The sequence below is a fragment of the Hyperolius riggenbachi genome, chromosome 3 (assembly GCF_040937935.1).
Source record: "Hyperolius riggenbachi isolate aHypRig1 chromosome 3, aHypRig1.pri, whole genome shotgun sequence".
NCBI lineage: Eukaryota > Metazoa > Chordata > Amphibia > Anura > Hyperoliidae > Hyperolius > Hyperolius riggenbachi.
In genome coordinates, this window is record NC_090648.1 from 338344298 (window position 1) to 338364664 (window position 20367).

Genomic DNA, 20367 nt, shown 5'->3' on the forward strand with positions numbered 1-20367 from the left:
TACAGTGTTGGGGAAGGAAGTGTGTGTGTGTGTCACACATGGGAGAAAGGAGTTTGGATCCCAAGAGAGGACCGCAGGCCTATTGCACTAAGGAGCCCTATGTGCTGTTGCTACACCCTGGCTTAAACTGACAAGGCTTCAACCAGAAATACTATCGCTGGTGTAAGCGGATGGATAGGAAGGTGGTGTTCATTTACTGCATACAATCATGCACATTTGAATCTCTTGGGGGCCACATAAAATGGCAATGTGGGCCACATTCAGCCCACGGGCATTGAGCTTGACACCTGTAGTCTAATGTAATCGAAACTGCAGTACAGCTTGCTTTCTGTCATCTCTGGATTCAACTACTGGGTGTGACCAGTAAATTGCTAAATAAATCGGGTGTGACCACTTGACACCCAAAGTAGAAATAACAATAGATGCCAGACTACATTTACCAGAATTCCCTGAATCACAGTGGAAATCAAGTCCATCTGAGGAGGCAGGACTTTGTAGTTCACAGGTAGGTAGTGAGCATGGTGACCAATGGGATGCTAATTTTTCTGACTTGAAACTGGACCAATCCAAATCATCTGCAAATGCATTTGAGTGGTTCAATTCCAAGCAACATACAAACCGACTCCACGGCCCTGCATATAAGTACTTAACCACATGTGATGGTTGAGGCCCCTTTGCTCAGCCCTCAGTGGCAACCGCAGTGGAGTCAGGACAAAGATGTTACAGCAGTAAAATACAGAACAACCTGGTAACTCGTGGTTGATTAACACCCTTGGAAATATCGCTTGAGAAGAATTTTGATTACATTTATATTTGGAACAGTGATTTTGATCATATAGGACACAATAAAAGAAGCAAATAAGTTCATTTTTATTAAACAATTCCAAACGTAAAAAAAAACACACATTTTCTGACATGTAATAAAAAAAAACCTAGAACAGTGTAGATTCTACAGAATAAAAATGTACAGTAGAGTCCCAGTTATCCAGAACTCAACTAACTAGCAGTCTCAACCAACCAGCACAAACTGCCAGCAGTATTCACTCTGCTGTGTTTAAACACAGAGTATCACAGCTTCCCCATGGATAATATTCTTTCAATTACTGTATTTTAACATGGAATACAGAGATCATTGTATAGAGTGGGGTATAGTACTTTATTAGCTAGGCCTATTTTTAACATTGAGTCTCAAGCAACCAGAAAGCACACTTATCAGCCCATCCCCGTCAGTGCTGGATAACCAAGACTCTACTGTACTTGTATGGACAGTTTTGGTCATGACAGTGTGCAAGCCCATAATTGACTACGCATGAAAAAAAGTAATTTAATCCTACTGTTTTTCCAGGACACGTAATAACTGCTATAAGAAATGTTTACTTTATTGCAGCACAAATGGTACTGGATCCCAAATGGCTGAGTTCACGTGATCATTTTAGAAAGCACTAAACATGCATGTTTTAATATCCACTAAAATGCAGGACCAACGTTGTCTATGGTAACTGCCTGGCCTGTATGCTCATACATGGCTTAAGATGGCAATTATACAGTACATGGAGCAATGATCGTTTGCTGGTAAAATGCCCTCAACCTTAATGTTAGGCACCTGAGTGGTTCACTTATTGAAGACAATGTATAGCGACTTGCCGTACAGCCACTCTACCGCAGGCATAGGATAAAAACAGCGCATGTTTTACAGACGTAAATATCAGTGGTTTGATGGCCTCTTAAACATTCCTGTGCACTTGGCATAAAACCCAAGTCTCGGCACAAACAAAATTAAAAATATGAATATATGTTGTCAGCAATATTAAATATTTTTGGGCTTATAATGGACTGGAGTTATTTCATCAAAGTTTCCCCAATGTGTTTTAACCGTTACCTAGTCTAAATCTCTAGAATTCTGATGCTAGTAATAACGGTTGCTAATTTCACTACAGTAGTTAGGTTTGCTTATTTTACATTACAAAGCATGCTAGGAACTGAGTAGCTGTGGAACCCTGAGGGATACCTTATGAGATAGCGCTCTAGGGTCTCCACTAAAGACCAGTGTAGAGACTGACAGAATGCTGCAACCTGAATACCTACACCACTGCCAGGCTCAAAGGTTGCTAGTTTTATTTGACAGCAGATTTACAGAGAGGTACTGTACTGAAGATATTGTAATTAATAAAATTGCTTTTTTTTTTTTTTACAATATTCTTATGTGAATTTAGTTGTGTTGGACCCTTGTAAAAATCTTTGCTCAATCTGATTTATATTCTGAAATTTATCGCAGGTGGCGGCATCTTGAGTGCTGTCAGGTGCATCACTGCCGAATGTTTACTCTGTGTTCCAAAGCCAGTAGACATAATACCTGGCCTCCCATAATGCTCAAGGGGGGATTGATAAACAGCCTAGACTAATGGTGTGTACACACTTGAAAGATAAATGAAAGATCTTAGACCAATTTTACCACCTTCCATGTAGTATGAGAGCTTAGGCTACATACACACTTGAGATAAAAGTCTTTGGAAAAGGTAAGATCACAGACCAATTTTACCCCAATCCATGTAGTATGAGAGCCATACCTACACAGTCTAGTCTATTGAGCTGAACTCCCCATCAGATAAAAATCTTTGCAAGATGCTGCACACAAAGATGCTGTACTCATTCAACAGATCAGTATCTGCAAAAGATCAGTTCCTGAAAAGGATCCGTTCTTGCAAAATGCATTCATAGTCTGTGTTATCTGCAGATCCTCATACACACCTTAACAGACATTCATCTGCAGATCAGATCCACCAGGATGGATCTTCAGATCTGCAGATGATTGTCAGATATGCACATGAATGTCTGTTAAACAAGGTGTGTATGAGATCTGCAGATATCATAGAATATGAATGCATTTTGCAAGAACGGATCTCTTGCAGGAACTGATCTTTTGCAGATACTGATCTGTTGCATGTGTACAGCATGTTTATGTCCAGCATCTTGCAAAGATTTCTGTCTGATGGGGAGTTCAGCTCAAAAGAATAGACTGTAGAGTATGGCTCTCATACTACATGGATTGGGGTAAAATTGGTCTGTGATCTTTCATTTTCCAAACACTTTTATCTCAAGTGTGTATGTAGCCTAAGCTCTCATACTACATGGAAGGTGGTAAAATTGGTCAAATATCTTTAATTTATCTTTCAAGTGAGTACACACCATAAGCATCACCACTGAGAGTGTGGGATTACATTAATTAATATATAGATACAGAGAGTACTTCTGTTACTCAAACCAGGATGATTAATGTAAAAACGTATGTCACTACAGTGCCTCTTTAATACAGTGATGCTACGGCCAGATCAATAAAGGTATGTGGCTGCTTTATTACACCTGAAATGTGTTGCAATCGATTAGGACTTGTAAAAGTACATAAAAGATGTTTTTCTAACCTGCTTGGACTTGGGATTTCATTGCAGCTCTGCTCATCACTACATATTTCAGCATGCCTAACAGTTTAGTACCTGAGCAGCCTGGCAGGTAAACTGTAAATATTTTCTAAAACATCTACATTTGTGATCTAGCTTCAGTCTTTACATAAAAGTAACTATCACATCTACTACTGACTAGTACAACCTCTAACCCACTTTGTCACAGATAGAATGGCTTTGCACAATGCCCTGTTAATTGTTGGTTGTATGCTCAAGTAAAGCACAAGAGTAGCAGCTTTGAGGTCATCCAGTGTCCTTTGTGACATGTAGATCCAGGAGACATGACAGCAGACTCGTGGTCTCTCGTTTACCCGTATTGTGGATGTTCAGAACTCCTGATAGTTGCACCATGCTAGCATACATTCTCTGGCACAGGGGATCCAGGCTTCATGTTCTGTATATAGGACTGGCCGGGTTCTGCAACTGTTCAAACAATCTGGTTATATATATTATATAAGAACACAGTAACGGCAAAGACACAACAAATAAATACATTTCGGATGTTGAAAGAGTGTGCATTGCAACAAATTCAATGTGAACTGAAAGCAATATGTGCTTTTAGAAAAATCCAGGCAGGTTAGGAAAAAAATTGCCAAAAAATAGTCAGTGCCCAAAATATTTATATATATTTATAACCCAACCCCCCCCCCCCCCTTTTTTTTTTCCAAAATCTTACTCTATATGTCCCCCGTTATTATTTTTTTCATTTTTCCTGGTTTGGGTGCATTTGCCTAGCTTTCAGGAACTGTGCCAGCAGGATTGTGGGAAGTTTTTCTTAAGGTGCATACACAGCATTGATAAAGATTGCCCATCTTGGGCAACATTGCTAAGCCTGGCTGTATAGAAGTGTTTCAGCTGCATAGCTGACAACATGCTGTGGTGCTATGTGGGGAGGCAGTGCATGCATGATGTCATGACGTGAACAATGCGATTGACCATTGCTGGGGATGAGTTAATAATCTACTGCGTGGATCATATGTGGGTTGGGAGCTGCTATACATACGCCTGATTATCTGCTTAGGCGGTCGGTATTGGCAGCCTTAGCTAACTTTAGCCAGGCATGTGTATGAGCCTTTTTTTTATCTAACAGAAAGCTTCCTACAGATAAGATAAGGACACTATGACCAGAAGAAGGTAATTGAATTCCGCCTTCCTATGATGAGTTCACACATCGATGTAAGCCTGTTATCTAGGTGATAGGGACAGTAAAAGTGGCCATACATCTAGAGATTTGGCAGTACGATCGACCATTTGGTTAGATCATTTTATAAAATCAAGAGAGAATTGAATGCGTTACAGTATGCATAATTGATGAAAAGTGGCTGGTATCATGTCGAATTGACCAGCTTAGTCGATCGAGCAGGTTGCAAGATATTGGTCAATTGAAAAGGAATCGGCTACTGTTCACATGTCATTCGATCGACTCAGAATCAATTTTTGCCTTGAGTGAATGGAGACACAACATCAGTCAAATTGATTTGTGAAGGTGAATTGCATAGGATATTGCTTATAGTGTGTGGGCCACTTAAGCTGTGGCAGTAGGGAGGGAGAATTAACACTGAGCTGGGTAAAAAAAAAAAGAAATGATGTCACTTTTTGCAGCACTGAGAACCCGTAAAAATGGAAAGATAGAAATATTCTTTCCTTTTTTATATCGATTTTCTCCTAAATCTGACAGTGAACACTTAAACAACAGGCTAGGTAGGCTAAATAATTAATTTCTCATTGGATGATTTTTATTTTTTTCAGTTAATATTAGGTTTCATCCCACTTTCATCTACTAAACCCCCAGCAGGGTCTGGTAACCCACAGGAAGATTCTGTTTCCTGGAATAGAATAAAATAATGATGGTCCATATAGGAGAGATTAGAACAAAATGTGCGTATAAACACTTCAAAAAGTATACATTTGATAGGATTAACCTGAATTGATCAACTCGTCTTTAAAGTCAATGGGAACCGTTTTATTTATTTTTTTAGCTATACAGCACAGCCTATCTCATTCTGTATCAATCTGTCCCCAGTTAGTAATTATTTATGTTCCCTGGCCCTCCAAAACTCAGTTTTTCTTCTTTGACCAGTTCGGTCGAATATTGTATTAGGGGAGAGGAGGCAGAACTTCTTTTCCCTGCTCTGTCACTCCTCCGAGATGGGCGGCCATCTCCTCCCCTTGCTCCGCCCTTTCAGTCGCGCTCCCGCTGATGCGTGGCTCCCCTGCTGTGGGCTGTGATCGAACATTTTTAGTATACCTATTGCTCAGTGAAGGTACTAACATACCTTCACACGTTTCTATTGCGCCGGCAGCTCCTTTGACTGTGCATTCACGAGTCACAGTCTCAAGTGCTGCGTGCAATGTTCTATACGTGTGCACGCGCGTGCATTTAATCACGGCCGCGCACCCGAAAATCTCCTCTCCTGCTATTTTATCGGCGCTTGAGAATGGGAGATAGATGGGAGGAAGAGGCTGCCGACCCGGAAGTTAAAGCAAAGGTCGGCAGCCATCTTGGATGTGAGAGGCACGATTTTCGGGCTGTACTTAACGAACCAGAAGCGGGGGAGCGGCGATAATGTAAAGAAGTTCACAGACTTTATATATCACATCCATCAATGTAATTTTTTATTTTTTTTTTATTTGGATTCCCAATGGCTTTAAAGCCCTGTATATTCTTTAATTATTAGCCGAGGTCTACAGAGGCGATTTTTAATCTCAGACTTAACAGCTGTTTGTAATACTGCAGCAGGACACTTTTGAGAGATTGTTGGAGGTTAGTCTCATGAGATTAATTTCCCTGGAGTATACCTAAAATACCAGAATGGGAAATAATCTCATTAATAAGCTATTAAACGCCTTCTCCATCTAAGTCTATGAAACAAAGGATGGTAAATGAATTCCAAAATGGCTTATTCACACTTCTTACAACACACAATGGTATGCAGCACTGTGAAATGCATAATTTGGAACAAAAGATCCTGCATAGGAAACAATGTATGAGGCTTCAGCTATTGCTCTATGGTGTTCTGCATTCTAAGAATGTACGGCTGCATGCATTTTTGTGTGCTGCCCCATTCGATGGACGAATGGGATAACTGTGACACATGATGGTACCACAGGTAGTAATGCATTGCAATACTAAACACTGCCACCTTCTTTCCCAGACCTAGTGGGAATGAACCCTACAACATTTTGCTATACTTCTAAAATAAAGCATGGAGTGACTGAAGGAGATCAATTGCTCAACTGAACAACTGAAAATCTTCAGCTTTCATTAGCAAGCAATGTGATGCAAGCAAGCAGCCCTATCATCGTGGTGCCTATGGGAGATGGGTTTGTTTTCTCACGTTGTACTGTCTCATTAAGTTATCTAACAGTACAAACCCTTAGGTATTACAGGACGCATCGCGTTAAAATTATTTATAAGCACATGACACTTGTATCTTTTTTGCCATAGGGTAATAATACTAGTAATAGTTGCTATAAATAAAAATTAACAAAACAATTAGGATGGAAAAGGGGGGGGGGGGGTGTTGGGAAGATGGAAACAGAAAGGGAAATACCTTGTGCCCCTGTAGCACTGCTGCACATTGTTGTATCTGGAGGCAGACCTACATACACTCCTCCATAATTCCTCCAAAGAAAAATACACATACATATTACATTAAATATTCCCCAAGCCTGGCAGATACTATGTACATCATTTATGAGCATAAATAATATATATGAGTCTCTAAAATCAGACTAGATGTACAGGGCCTATAAACATGCTGCACACCCATACCCAGACTTTAGGAGGACAAAGCAAAGATGTGAGTTGGCTTATTATTGCAAAACATGACTATAGAACAGAACTTGCACTTTATTAAAGCCCCAGTTCAGAAATAGTTCTTCTATGTGTTTGATAGAACATTGTATTGCAGTCTTGAGAAAAATAAATTACATTTTGTTTAATTTCTAAGGTTCTGTGTAGCAAGTCATAATAATCATGGTCCTGAGCAGGTCTTGAGTTGGATAAATACAATCTCCGATGTACAACACCACATGAAATGTTACACCATGTCATTATCTATTTAACGAAAACTAAAAGATTGTAACCTTGCCATGGTGAAGGTACTTGTGTATCTAAATGAAGAGATGAGCTATAAAGTGTAGGACCACCCAACACAAGCAGGTCAGTGCAGAGAAATCATATTAAATACGATTCGCTGGAGAAGGTACTGGCAGAACACTCCAGTTAACTTTTACCAAGAAAACCAGATGAACAGAAGCAACCGGTTATGTTGTTATGGCATCCATAGATGAGTCCCACAGGTCTGCAGTCACCCAACAAAGGAAGATAAGAAGCCAAGTACGAAAAGAGCAAGAGCTATTGATGGCAATGGATTAAAGCCAAGAGGACACTGAAATGCTAAAATGCTCGATAATATCATTTTCATTGGTCATTTTATAACAGATATAAATCAGATTTTCTATTGTAGACAGGAAACTTACAGACAATAGAGTAGCCATCAGTCCTTGGTTACGATCCAAAAAGTGGCAGAATGATCTCACTTAGATTGCAAGACAAGCCATTCCGCATTACAGTGATTCAAGTTTATGCTCCAACAACTAAAGCTGATAAGGAAGTGGAACAGTTTTCTGATGATTTGCAACAGGTACTGGACACAACACCCAAAATGACGGTACATACGTCATAGGTAACTGGAATGCTAAGGTTGGCAATGAAAAAACAAGTGGAATAACAGACAAGTGTGGTCTTGGAAAACAATGAAGCAAGACAGAGACTAATGGAATTTTGCACCCCCACGTGGTTGCCAGGTTGTAGCACGTGCCCCACTTGGGGGCGCAAATGCAGACATACAATGAGGATGTTGAGATGGGGAAAAAAGGAGTTGTAACAGTTTTCATCTTCATGGGATCAAAGATCTCTGCAAATGATTATTACAGCCATGAGATTTGCTTATTGCTTGGGAGGAAAGCTATGGCAAATTTGGATAAGATAGTACAGGTTAGAGATGTCGCTTAACCAACAAAGGTGCAGAAGAATTGATGCTTTTGAATTTGGTAGGTGTGGAGTAAACTACTAAAAGTTCCCTGGACTGTCAGAAGATCTAACCAGTAGGCCAGAGTGTTAACTAGAAGAGTTAATACTATTGTTAAAATTCAAATACTTTGGTCAAATAATGAGAAGATCGGATTCTTTGGAGAGGACACCAGAGGTTAAGATGGATAGATAGCATATGTGAAGCTATGAACATGCCTATACTACAGCTGAAAGAAGGAGGGATTCACAAACACCTGGCATGCAAAAGTACATATAGTCACAAAGAGTTGACCAAACGAATGAAGAGGACAAAAGGCTGGTATAAACACTAGGGTGCTCTCGGATGAGGCGGCCCATCTCTGCTGAGAATCTAGTGTGTGTACAGCCACCTCAATGTGTCACAGAGTTTCGGAATGCCAGATTGTTTTGATCATTGTTCCCCTCCTTACCACTCCCACTGAAAGATGCTCTGTCCTATGCTGCACCATCATCGCTCTCCTCCGTCCATAACAACAAAATCCATCACAAGGGTGTTGCTTCATGATGTATCCGTACAGCGTTTGGCCCAAACTGTTGCATATGGGATTGAATCTGGATTCCTATGGGTGACAATCTTTGGGTGTATGTACACACTTTTAGTTAAGTGTGTGAAAAATTAGGGACATCCTTACCACTGCCATAGGAATTAAGAGAAGTGACAGCCAGATGCTGCTAATCAAATGGTGATCAGCAAGTGTGAAAAGTACACCTCTTAAAAAGATGAGGATTATTTATTTTATTTACCTTTATTTCAGTATTTATATAGCGCTGTAATATTACGCAGTCTTGTCTTGTCACTAGCTGTCCCTCAGAGGAGCTCACAATCTAGTCCCTACCATAGTCATATGTCTGTATTTATTGTGTAGTGCATTTATCATAGTCCAGGGCCAATTTAGGGGGAAGTCAATTAACTTATCGGTATGTTTTTGGGATATGGGAGGAAACCAGAGTGCCCAGGGAAACCCATGCAGATACGGGGAGAACATACAAACTCCTTGCAGATATTGACCGGGTCTTGGAAGTTTTAGTTTGGAGCATTCAAGTGTGTGTTAACAAAATGCCAAAAAGTAGGGATGGTCAATAGGATGCAAAGAATTAGGAGTTGATACAGAATCATGCAATTTGCATATTCAAGAGTGATGTCAAAAGTGGTATTTAAGACAGTTGCCAAGGAGTGGATGTAACAGCAAAATCATACCAAGGTCAGACTGTGCAGTGCTCAGAAAAATTGCAAAAAAACACAAAACACAAGAGCTAAATGTCAAATTTTAAAGTGAACATCCGGACTAAGAATCGACTCAGCAGCACTGAAATGGCTTGGTGTTTCTTTAACAGTTTCACAGCATCAGAACTTTGTTTCTCTTATCCAAGCCTCATTTTTAGCTGCACAGAAGAAAACTGCCCGGGCTTTTTTCCCCTGATGCTGTGCAAAGCATGATGGGATTTCTGATGTTGTTGCTCTCGTTCTGCTGTTTTGGTGCCATTTTTTTTTTTTTTACATTTGGAATTTGACATTTGAAGCCTAGCGTGTGCAGCTGGGAGGGGTTATCAGGACACAGGACAGTTGAAACTGTGTCTCATGCTCCCTGTCACCTCCTTTCAACCAAAAAGATGGCAGCCCCCATGACAAAGATGGCAGCCCCCATGAATCACAAACATTTGCCTGTTCTTTTAAAACAGGGTGGATAAAAAATTATATTACCTATCTATTCTAAATAACATAACTAATGTAACTTAATGACAGTATGTTTGTTTAGGCTGACGTTCCCCTTTAAAGACCTTGGCTGGCACATTCAATTTTAAAATTCATGATAGTAACAACTCAGTGAACTGAAGTAATGTTAAAGTAATAAAGAGTAGGTCAAATTTCCTCACAACGATAAAGGAAAATGAAACTCATAAAAGAAATGTTTTACTTTAAGTCAGATGTTCTTAAAGTGGGAGCACTTCGGGCTGGCGCATGGGGAATGGAGGAGCTTTCTCTCCGGGCCGCCTCCTTCATCTGGGCTTATTATTTGCGGTTGGGAAGGGAGACCTGGTTCCTCCCTCCCTCTCTCATGCCCCCCTCCTATGTCCTATTTGCAGTGTGTGGTTCAATGGGTCAGGGTCTCACCTGCTCCGATGCATTCGTCCATCATCATCACCAGCCGGCTGCTTTCTACTTCCTGGTTCTGCATGGCCAAACAGTAGCTTTCCTGATTTGTGTTTTCCATTCAGTGCCCAGATCAGACCCCAAACATAAATGAAGCAATTGGGAAAAAAACCTCACCACTGCAGCTGAAGAGTCTGGATCCCAGGAAGTACAGCCAAAGCCCTCGATCTTCCCACAACATAGCCGAAGTCTTGGAGCCTCCATCAAATGGAGCACAACCGTCCACATCTACCTCCACTGGCGTCTAGGAACTGACTACATGATGCCGCTTGATGATTTGCATCACGAGGACCATTGCTGACCAGGCCTCCTTCTCCTCCTTACAAACCTGCTACTCCTCACGATGCACTGTGTCCTGAGGCCCATCATTGGTCACACCTCCTCCTAACGAACCTCCTCCTCCCCATGATGTGTTCTCATGAGTGAGCACTTGCAAGCGGAGATCCATTGGAATGGCTGGGGGCGCAGCTTGCATTACCTGATTAGGTAATGTGATATAAACTAAAAAATAGGGTTGATTGTACTACAATATATATTTAGAGGGGCCAATTATAAGTTAACAAATAATTCATCTCGGATCCACTTTAAGTTATGGCTGCACATGACTTCTCAATTTTATTTTTGTTAAATAAATAATGATATGGTAGAATCTAAAGTAAGTTGTTTTACACCTGAGGTTAGATCTAAACAATTTTGAAACCTGCCAAGGGCCAGGTGATTTTTAATATTCTGATACCAAAATCTCTAGAATCTAAAGACTGTAATTTATTTTTTATCATGATTTTATGGGAACCATCCATAAACCCTTTAGTAAAAAAACATTTTTTTGTAAAATAAAAAATTGAATCTATTAAGCCTGTTCATAGCCTCATTACTGTATTGGCACTCTCCAGATGACTGTTCGCCTACACAGCACACCAGTCACTCCATAGTCATGAAATAATGTTATTCAGTAGGGAAGAATTGCTTCTAGCGACAGAGCAATTTTACTTACACTTTAATTCCAGAGTGAGTAAAGGGAGTAGCGTTTCAGGCTGGCCAGGTGTGAATAGGCAGTAGTCAATTGCTGAGGATCTCTGAGGGCCCTTTTCCACTAGCAATCGCTAGCGTTCACGCTGAACGCTAGCGATTGCTGAATCGCAATTACCGGCGATTCCCCGACGTTCGCGGCCGCGATTTTGCTATGCTATGCACTGCATAGCAAAATCGCGGCAATAATCGCTCCGCCGCGCGATCGCGATCCGGTCAAAAACGAATCGCGGTAGTGGAAATGACCTACCGCGATTCCTATGCTAAAAGCAAACTGTAGCGATTTGACAAATCACTAGCGGTTTGCGGTTTTGCGATTAAGCAATCGCAAACGCTGTAGTGGAAAAGGGCCCTGAATTCACACAGCAAATAGTTTAAGGAAACTAAGTTCCTTACAAAACTATTTTCTATGCAAACCATACATTATTTAACTCTTTTAGATGAAAATAAAAATTCTGCTGGAACTATTGATTTAATGAAAAATATCTGAACTGCAAGCAGAAGTAAATATAAATGAAGTATCCTGGCACACACAGTCATAGCAGTAACCAAGTCCAAGTACCTTTGAAAATAAATCTGCTTCAAACAGACAGTATGTACAGTAGTTTATAGAAGTATCTGAAAAATGGTCCATCAATGTAACAGCCCAGTGCTGAATGACCTATTTTTGAGACATGATTTTTGCAGGTGAGATTATTGTCTTCCTCCCGCTTGAGTCTCCACTTAAGATCTCCACACTTTATTTCAGGTAAATTAATGAACTGAAAATGTTCATAATTTCTTCAAAAAAAACTTAAAATCTATGTACGGTGATTTTGAGATCTTAAAGCATACCTGAATTGGAACAAAAAAGTAGATTTTTACCTACATGGAGCTTCTTCCAGCCCTCCATAGTCTCTCAGGTACCTTGGGCGTCCCCTCCAGGTTCCCTCCATTGTACCATTGTACTTCTGCTCCATCTGAAAGATCTGAGATTAGGACTCCAGTTGCGGCTAATGCACATGTCTCGTCCAGATGTCTCCTCGATCATGCTCCTGCCACTGGCTTCATTCAAAGGAATTGTACCGTGCATGCGCAGAATGCTCCCTGCTCCCAGTGATGAGAAGGTGATCAAGGAGGGAGGGGAGGGTTGGTTAGAATAGAAGGTGCCCCAGGAAAGTAAAAATCTATTTTTTTGTTCCAATTCAGGTATGCATTAAAAAAAGATAATTACTGGGACCCTGTCGGTACCCAGGCTGCTACATTTATTTGACCTTAGTGCTGACAAACAGTAGTAAATCATGTACACATATTGTTACCTGTGTTTGTCTTCCTGAGAAGAGGTATCATCTTCCCTGCAAGACAGTGGTGTGTGAGAATTACATGCAAGTTATAGTTCTAGTTAAACTATGAAAAGGATAATTACCTGGGAGAAAAGAACGTCTTACAACGGAAAATAGACTGTTTTTTATCCAAATCCAGTCAACACATAAACAGCAATCCTGCACGTGTTGTATGAATTATCTTGCTTCTGGCTGAAAGCCTACATCTATTGTTTGTATGAACTTCCTTCAGCCCTGGGGCTGGGACACAAACCACTTTACACTGCTCTAGCTACCATCTTCCCTTATTAACACACACCAAAGGAAGCAAAGCTAAATATTCATGCATGAATATACAAAATCAAGCATTTCCCACCTTTCTGTATCATTTAAGCTGGCCGCACACACTTCCAGCTGTACAACCCTCACCGGGCAGGACATTTAAAGCAATCCCGAGCTGGCACAAACTTAAAAAAAAAAAACATTCTACCTGATTCAGAGGGCTAGCCAGATCAGGTAGAGCCCGTTTTTGCCGCTTCCCGTTGCTCCTGGGTCAGTTTTTTATTGGTTTCTGTTTCATTAGTTTGTAATAAGAAATAATGGCCATGAACCCAGGGTCATGACTCCGCAACTCAGTGCTCTCCTCGCAGAGCACAGAGAGGAAGCAGCAAAGAGGCGAGGGAAGCAGCAGAGGAGGGGCGGGGAGAGGCAGTCCAGGGCACACAGAGGCGGGAAAGGTGTGTAATTAATGCCTGAGATGATACGCTGCAGGTCTCCTTAACCTGCAAAGAAAGCCCTCCCCTTTCTAAGGTGCCGACAAGCTCCTTGTTGGCAATTTCTGGGACTGCGGGTGTAATTTTGCCGTCTCAACACAGAAGATATTTGCGATAATTCTGCAGTAAATGAGCAACTGTGGTTTCTTGTGATGCATCACTCCCAAATATGCAGATAATCTCTTTATCTCTTTATGCCCCTGAAAGCCAGGTTGCAGATCCAGTGTCGCTGGTGTATAGTGAGCCTATAGCTTATACATTTTAGAGAGCCAAACCAATCCAGCATGCATACAGCCTGTTTAGGACTTTCTGGTCCTCATCAGGGCATGGTATGGATTGATATGACTCTATAGGATAGGGCTTGGACCAGTACTAAGGAATACCCAGAATCAGATTGTTTTCCACAACGGTGACCAGCAGATAAAAGTACATGTCAACTGGTTCTATGTTATCTACATCTATAGGATCTGTTCAGACATGTCCATATTTAACATATCCGTTGTCTCCGTTGCGGTAGCAGAACGCAAATCCCTGTCCTGTGTGACTTTTCCAGACACTGCACTGAAAGCAAACATGACAACAGAGCAAAGAACACCATTGTACAAATGAACAGACACTGCACATCATACATTCAATCTATTGTGAATACACATATTGCCAATCTGGCATGATGGAGACCTTAAAGTGGACCCAAATTAAAAATACAAAATTTCAGAAATAAAATTTATTTTCTAAATTATAATAATAAATAGCAGCCTTTTTTTAGCTGCATGACGTCAAATATAAAATATTTTACATTTATTGGAGAAACCCCTCCATTCCTTTCATATTGCCAGGAAATAATCCGGCAAACTGGTGGAGTAGATGGTGTCCAGCAAATGAGGAATTGCTAATGGCTGCCACCTGTATAACCCTAGTTATGCAAAGAGGAGGGTGAAAAGCATGCACTGAAATGCTCATTGGCTTGAAGGAGTGTTTATTTATATTTGTATGTGTCAGAGTGGTGCAACTAAATATTTTGAATTAAAAAAATGTTTGGTTTGGGTCCGCTTTAACAAACAAGGATGAGTAACAAAAAATGCCGACAAAATTCACACATCAAGCAAATTATGCATACTAAAATCCATTAAAAAACATTGTTTTCTATCTCTGAGCAATTTATGAGCACAGAAGGTTCTCCACAACATATGTGGTAGTGTGTGACAGATGGTAAAATTACATTCTGGCCTATACATGCTATAAGCTCACTAAAGTATATGCCTAAATCAAGTGCTTCCTTTACCCTGAGCGTTCATGTTGAGTACTCATTGTATAAGACCTCTTTCACTCAGTAAATTACATCTGTACACATTTTCCATACAGGGGCAATTGGCTTCCAAAAGCACCTTTACGCAGAAGTGGTGAGTTATCCACAGTTCAGAGTGGAATAAGCATATAACAGTAAGTTAAGTGGATTTGGTCTTCAGCGTGTCCATCTATGAGCACAATTCACTTTTCTAGGCTATTTGAGCAAGAGTTATTTGGTTGTCTAGTTGACCCATTTATTCAGCATTATTTACTTATAGTGTGTATGACATATACTGTATATAGTCCATTGCAGACTGTAGCATTTATCATATTAACATCTTGATTTTAGTGTTGTGGGTTTGTTGTTTTAGGCTTATAGGGGAGCATGGAAGACCATATCCAAGTGGCAACTGATTTGTGTTCAGAAGATGCATAACCTTGTTACTTATTAATGTTACATCCAAGTTTTATGATGTTATCATGTGCTATGTATATGACTTGTACCGCTGTATTGCATTATGTTCAGTTTAATCTGTTTTAATTACTGTTAAAGCAGAAGTGGAACAAAAAAAATGTGCATCACACAAAATGGATAATTTATAATAAATAGTGGCCAAATAATCAGAGTGGAATAGATGGATTAGGCTGGTATGGTCCACATGGCAATTAAAATGTGTGATTTTCTCTGTAGTGCTCAGTAAGGATGTTCTCCACATCAGGCAGTTAGAAGATGAAAGTCTGTACATTAACACATAAAAGAGCACTGTCTATGGATGCAACAGTCACTTTAATTGGGAGATCAGGCATGTGGGTGTTATAAACTTTAATCTGTCCTGCACAAATCCTGAAGGGTGTTGTTCTGGACAGAATGACTTTATGATGGATGCAAGCTGTGTGGATAGACATGGCTTGTCATGTGGGCAGAATGCGTCCGGCGGAGAGGATTCTAATCCCTTTTGCACTAGAGGGAACCTCCAAGGAACAACAGATTACACACCAATTAGCCACACAAATGTGCACATTGGTCTGCATTTTCCATCTGATTGATTACCTTCCAGAAAATCACTTGTATCGATTGCCTGCAGATCAACTTATGTGTAGTAGACCTTATTATCCCGAAGCACGGTGCTTAATCGTAATATTTGCTCTCTCTCTCTCCTATTCCTCACATCCACTCCCTAACCAGCTCCTGTCATCTCCAACTCAAAAACATATGTCACATCCGACCTTTTCTCACATGCTCTTATAATATCTTACCTTGACTATTGTAATATACTGCTTTGTGAACTACCATCTAACAGAGTGGCACCACTCCAATCTGTACTGAACTTCACTGCTGGACTCATTCATCTTTCTTCTCACTCTTCCTCTGCTGCTCCTCTCTGTCAAGCTCTTTATTGGCTGCCAATTAACGAGAGGCTCCATTTCAGACTCTTAACCCTAACCTACAAAGTGCTTCACATTCTCTCCCCCCGTACATCTCCTCACTAGTTTCCAGATATCAACCCAACCGCAATCTCAGATCCGCATAAAAGACAAGACACAGAACATTTATATTGCGCTTTTCTCCTGGCAGACACATAGCGCCAGAGCTGCAATCACTAGGGCGCGCTCAGTTGGCCGTAGCATTGCTAGGGAGTCTTGCCCAATGTCTCCTTGCTGAATAGGTGCCAGCCGCAATTGTAACCCTGGTCTTCTGAGTCATTATACTATCTTTTGTCCTCCTCTAGAACCACTTCCTCATATTCACATATACATATAAGATTTCACATGTGCTTAATCCCCTGCCTTGAACACATCCGTCACTCTCTAAACTTTGCATTTTAAAACTCTCCCTCAAAACGTACTTTGTCCGACAAGGATAAGCTTTAACTTGGAATTTAGCTTGGAATTTATCCATTTTATTAATCATGTTACCTTTGTCACTGAAATTGGTAATTCTGTATTTTGTACTAATTCTGTATTTTTATATTGGTGTACACCATTGTCTCTATTGCTTTGTACTCCTACTCCATGCTTGTTTCTTACTTTGTACAGTGCCACTGAATATGCTGGCGCTTTATAAATCAATAATAATAATAATAATAATCTGAGCTATTTTGGATACAAGCCATGCTAAAACATTCTTCAGAACACTTCCTACTGTGCAGAATGCTGTATAGCCACAGAACAAATGAAATGCATTAAAAAACAGACAGATAATTGATGTTATATGCCATCCCTGGCACTGGTATTGAGGATGTGCCTAAAGATAAATCAGGATTTATTGGATCACTACTTTACTAGTATTTGACCTATGGCTGCTGAATGTACCACCTCAGTCTGCAGCAGTTACATGAGCAAATTTTACACCACAAAGAGCAGACTATTGGGTTTAATGTATAACTTTTCTGTGCAGCCACTTTAGATGTTGATGTCCAACAAATCTATCAAGGACAACCTTTGTGTGCTCCTCCGGACTGCTGTAACCTTTACTCAATTCACTGGACATTCCTGTGCAGTTTATGCTCCATATATAAGGTGATTTTTCTATGTAGCAGAGGGAACAATTCCCAATTACTATACAGAATTTCCAACGTGTGTGGAAAATGATAAAGAGTATTTCCAGCCTTTACAAGTGCTATATGGCCTGACTTTGAAGAGCAAAATTGAATTGCTTGTGAATATCGCTAATGGAATGCCTAATCCTAGAACGCTGCAACACAAAGGTTGGAGGAACTCTGTCACAGAGAATTGTTATCTCCAAGATAAATAAATATTTCTACTGGATACAAATCTGGAAACTTGGCTTGAAAATGATTAGAAGCACCTCAAGGGGATTGGTTTCTCTGGGGCTTGTGGATCTTATTTTACAGAGAATCAATTAAGCAAAGGGAGCAGCCCTTTACCTTACCAAAACACAAATGTGCTGTGGCTCTGCCCCCACGGCGCACACGTCAGCATAATTACTATATTATGCAGTACAGCATGGTACCAAAGGGGATAAAAGAGTCAGACTCTGTCTGGCACTTAGCCTGACGCCAGGTCATACCAGATCTGGGACCGACGGTGATCAAAGTGTCAGACTACATTCGGCAACGGCTCCCCTAGCGGCAGCCATGTTTTCCTATGTTGGACTATGTCTGACATGGAGCCTGGAAAATGCCAATGTGGAACATAATCTGACACAGGATTGGAAAGGATTAAATGCTGCTAAGGCTGTTCTAAGGCTGGAAAACTGCCTCAGTGAGTTCCGTGGAACAATCATGCACTGGTACAGACAAGATGGCAGCCTCTGTAGGTCTGACAGGTGTAATAATCAGTGGACATAAGAGATTTCATAACAGGCTGCATGTACAGCAAGCTTTGTGTATAGGGACAGTGAAGAGGTTAATTAAAAAACAGATATGACAATGCCGCAAAATGCAGATAAATGCATAGTTTACATAAAGAAGTTTGCATTTTACTTTGGAAGTACAGTAATACACTGCAAAGCAATGGAGATATGGGGTATATTCACTAAACTGGGGTAAACAGAATAACGTGCATAAAGTCTTGCGCATGGTGACTAGAGTGTAATGCAACGTATGTAATGTATAGCATTCTACTCTACTTATTTTGCATGAAAGTGTTGCATTTTGATGTACTCATTGTGCACCACATAATGTGAAAGAACCCTAATGTGGCGGATGTAGTGAGAAAAACAGTTTTTATTGCAGTTGTATATTATGTTTAGAGTTTTTGTTTTTTTGTTTTTTACTTTTTTTAGAAACTTTAAAAACAGAAAAACATTTAAAGAGAATCTGTACTCTAAAATTCTTACAATAAAAAGCATACCATTGTATTCATTATGTTCTCCTGGGCCCCTCTGTGCTGTTTCTCCCTCCCTGCTGCAATCCTGGCTTGTAATTGCCATTTTTATCCAGTGTTTACAAACAAAAGACATAGCAAGTGATACGCTGAGAAGAGCTGAGTGTGTGAGTCATACAGAGTGTGTAGAGGGCCTGGAGAGGGTGTGTATAGCTTCTAGCCAATCACAAGCAGCACAGCACATTCCACACATTCCAGCCTCAGCCCGACAGAGGAGAAAAGATTAGATCATATAACAGAGATAATACAGCCACTGTGCAAATAGGAAAGGCTGCAGTTAGACAGACCACATTAGAACAGGTATAGGAATTTATAGGATAGAAGAAATAAGGATGAACATTTTGTTACAAAGTCTCTTTACAATAAATGTGAAAATGAACAGAGGCACCAAAAAATAAAAGTAGCTAAAACTTAAAAAAAAACAAAAAACAAAAAAAAACGGGGAGGCAGTGGTGGACTTACCTCCTCCAAGCAGACACAAAACAGGTTGATATTATATTGACATGCAAATTAATTTATAGATACACTCCAATGGGGCGAAGCAACGCGTTTAAAATAAAAGTCGTCATGCAGGAAACAAACTACTCACGTATCTTTGGATGGTCCCGTACAGCCTACAAATAAAAAAAAATTGCAATGAAGATGTAATATAGAAATGTAAATTGTCATGAACATAAGCCAGTATACAGTATATTCCATTTATATTAAGGCTACATTCATAGTGACAGGCTGCGTTGCTTCGTACAGTATAATTGCATCGCTAAAGTGATACAATCCTACCTAATAAAGTATGTGTAAGGCTTGGTGGTGTATTCTCCACAGTCAGCATGCAACGCATGAGCTGGCGTGGAGGAGGTACACACACTAGCACCAGGAAACAGGCTATCCCTAGTATAGTGGAGGGGAGGACTGACTCCAATAGGAGATTGTGGCGCACAGAGCCGGTGCAGATCTGACAGCCACGAACAATGCTTTCGTTATAACGTCTCAGCGCAAAGTAGCGCTGAGCGCACAAACCAGAACTGAGGAGATCAGGACAGGTAGACAGAATGAACGCTTGCTAGTTAGCGGCTACTTAGCGACAGCAAGCGTCCAAAACCAGACAGACTGGAATGAGGCAGCCAATGCGCTGCGGCGATGGCGTGCCTCACAAAGACAGGACAGGAAACAGCAGGATCAAGATAGATGAACGTAACACAGATAAATATACAATAAGTATGTTTTCCTAGCGTATTACAATTACAGCTATCAATGAAACTATTTGTAACGTCTGACTAACATATGTATATATCGGCAATGAACCGATATATGACATAAGCAGGAACGCTGACTAGGACTGGAGTAATACAGGGAACAGGACTCAGAAGGATTCGCTATCTCTTCGCAGAGATGAACGCAATCCACAAACAGTAACAGAACAGGATTCAGAAGGATTCGTTAT

General features: G+C 40.5%; 1 protein-coding gene across 4 annotated transcripts in view; it reads right to left on the reverse strand.

The window, feature by feature from the left end:
* Positions 1-3151: 3151 nt before the first annotated feature.
* C3H12orf75 (chromosome 3 C12orf75 homolog) overlaps positions 3152-20367 on the reverse strand; it is a 76458-nt gene continuing 59242 nt past the window's right edge. For all 4 annotated transcript variants that reach the window (XR_011030033.1, XM_068272792.1, XM_068272791.1 and 1 more), the window contains 4 exons: positions 19516-19540; positions 13015-13050; positions 7013-7083; positions 3152-3881 (listed from right to left, as the gene is read on the reverse strand). Coding sequence is in view for 3 of the 4 variants with exons in the window: in XM_068272792.1 (XP_068128893.1) it covers positions 3811-3881; positions 7013-7083; positions 13015-13050; positions 19516-19540 (203 nt within the window). In the remaining variant the exon portion in view is untranslated. The remainder of the gene's footprint in view (positions 3882-7012; positions 7084-13014; positions 13051-19515; positions 19541-20367) is intronic.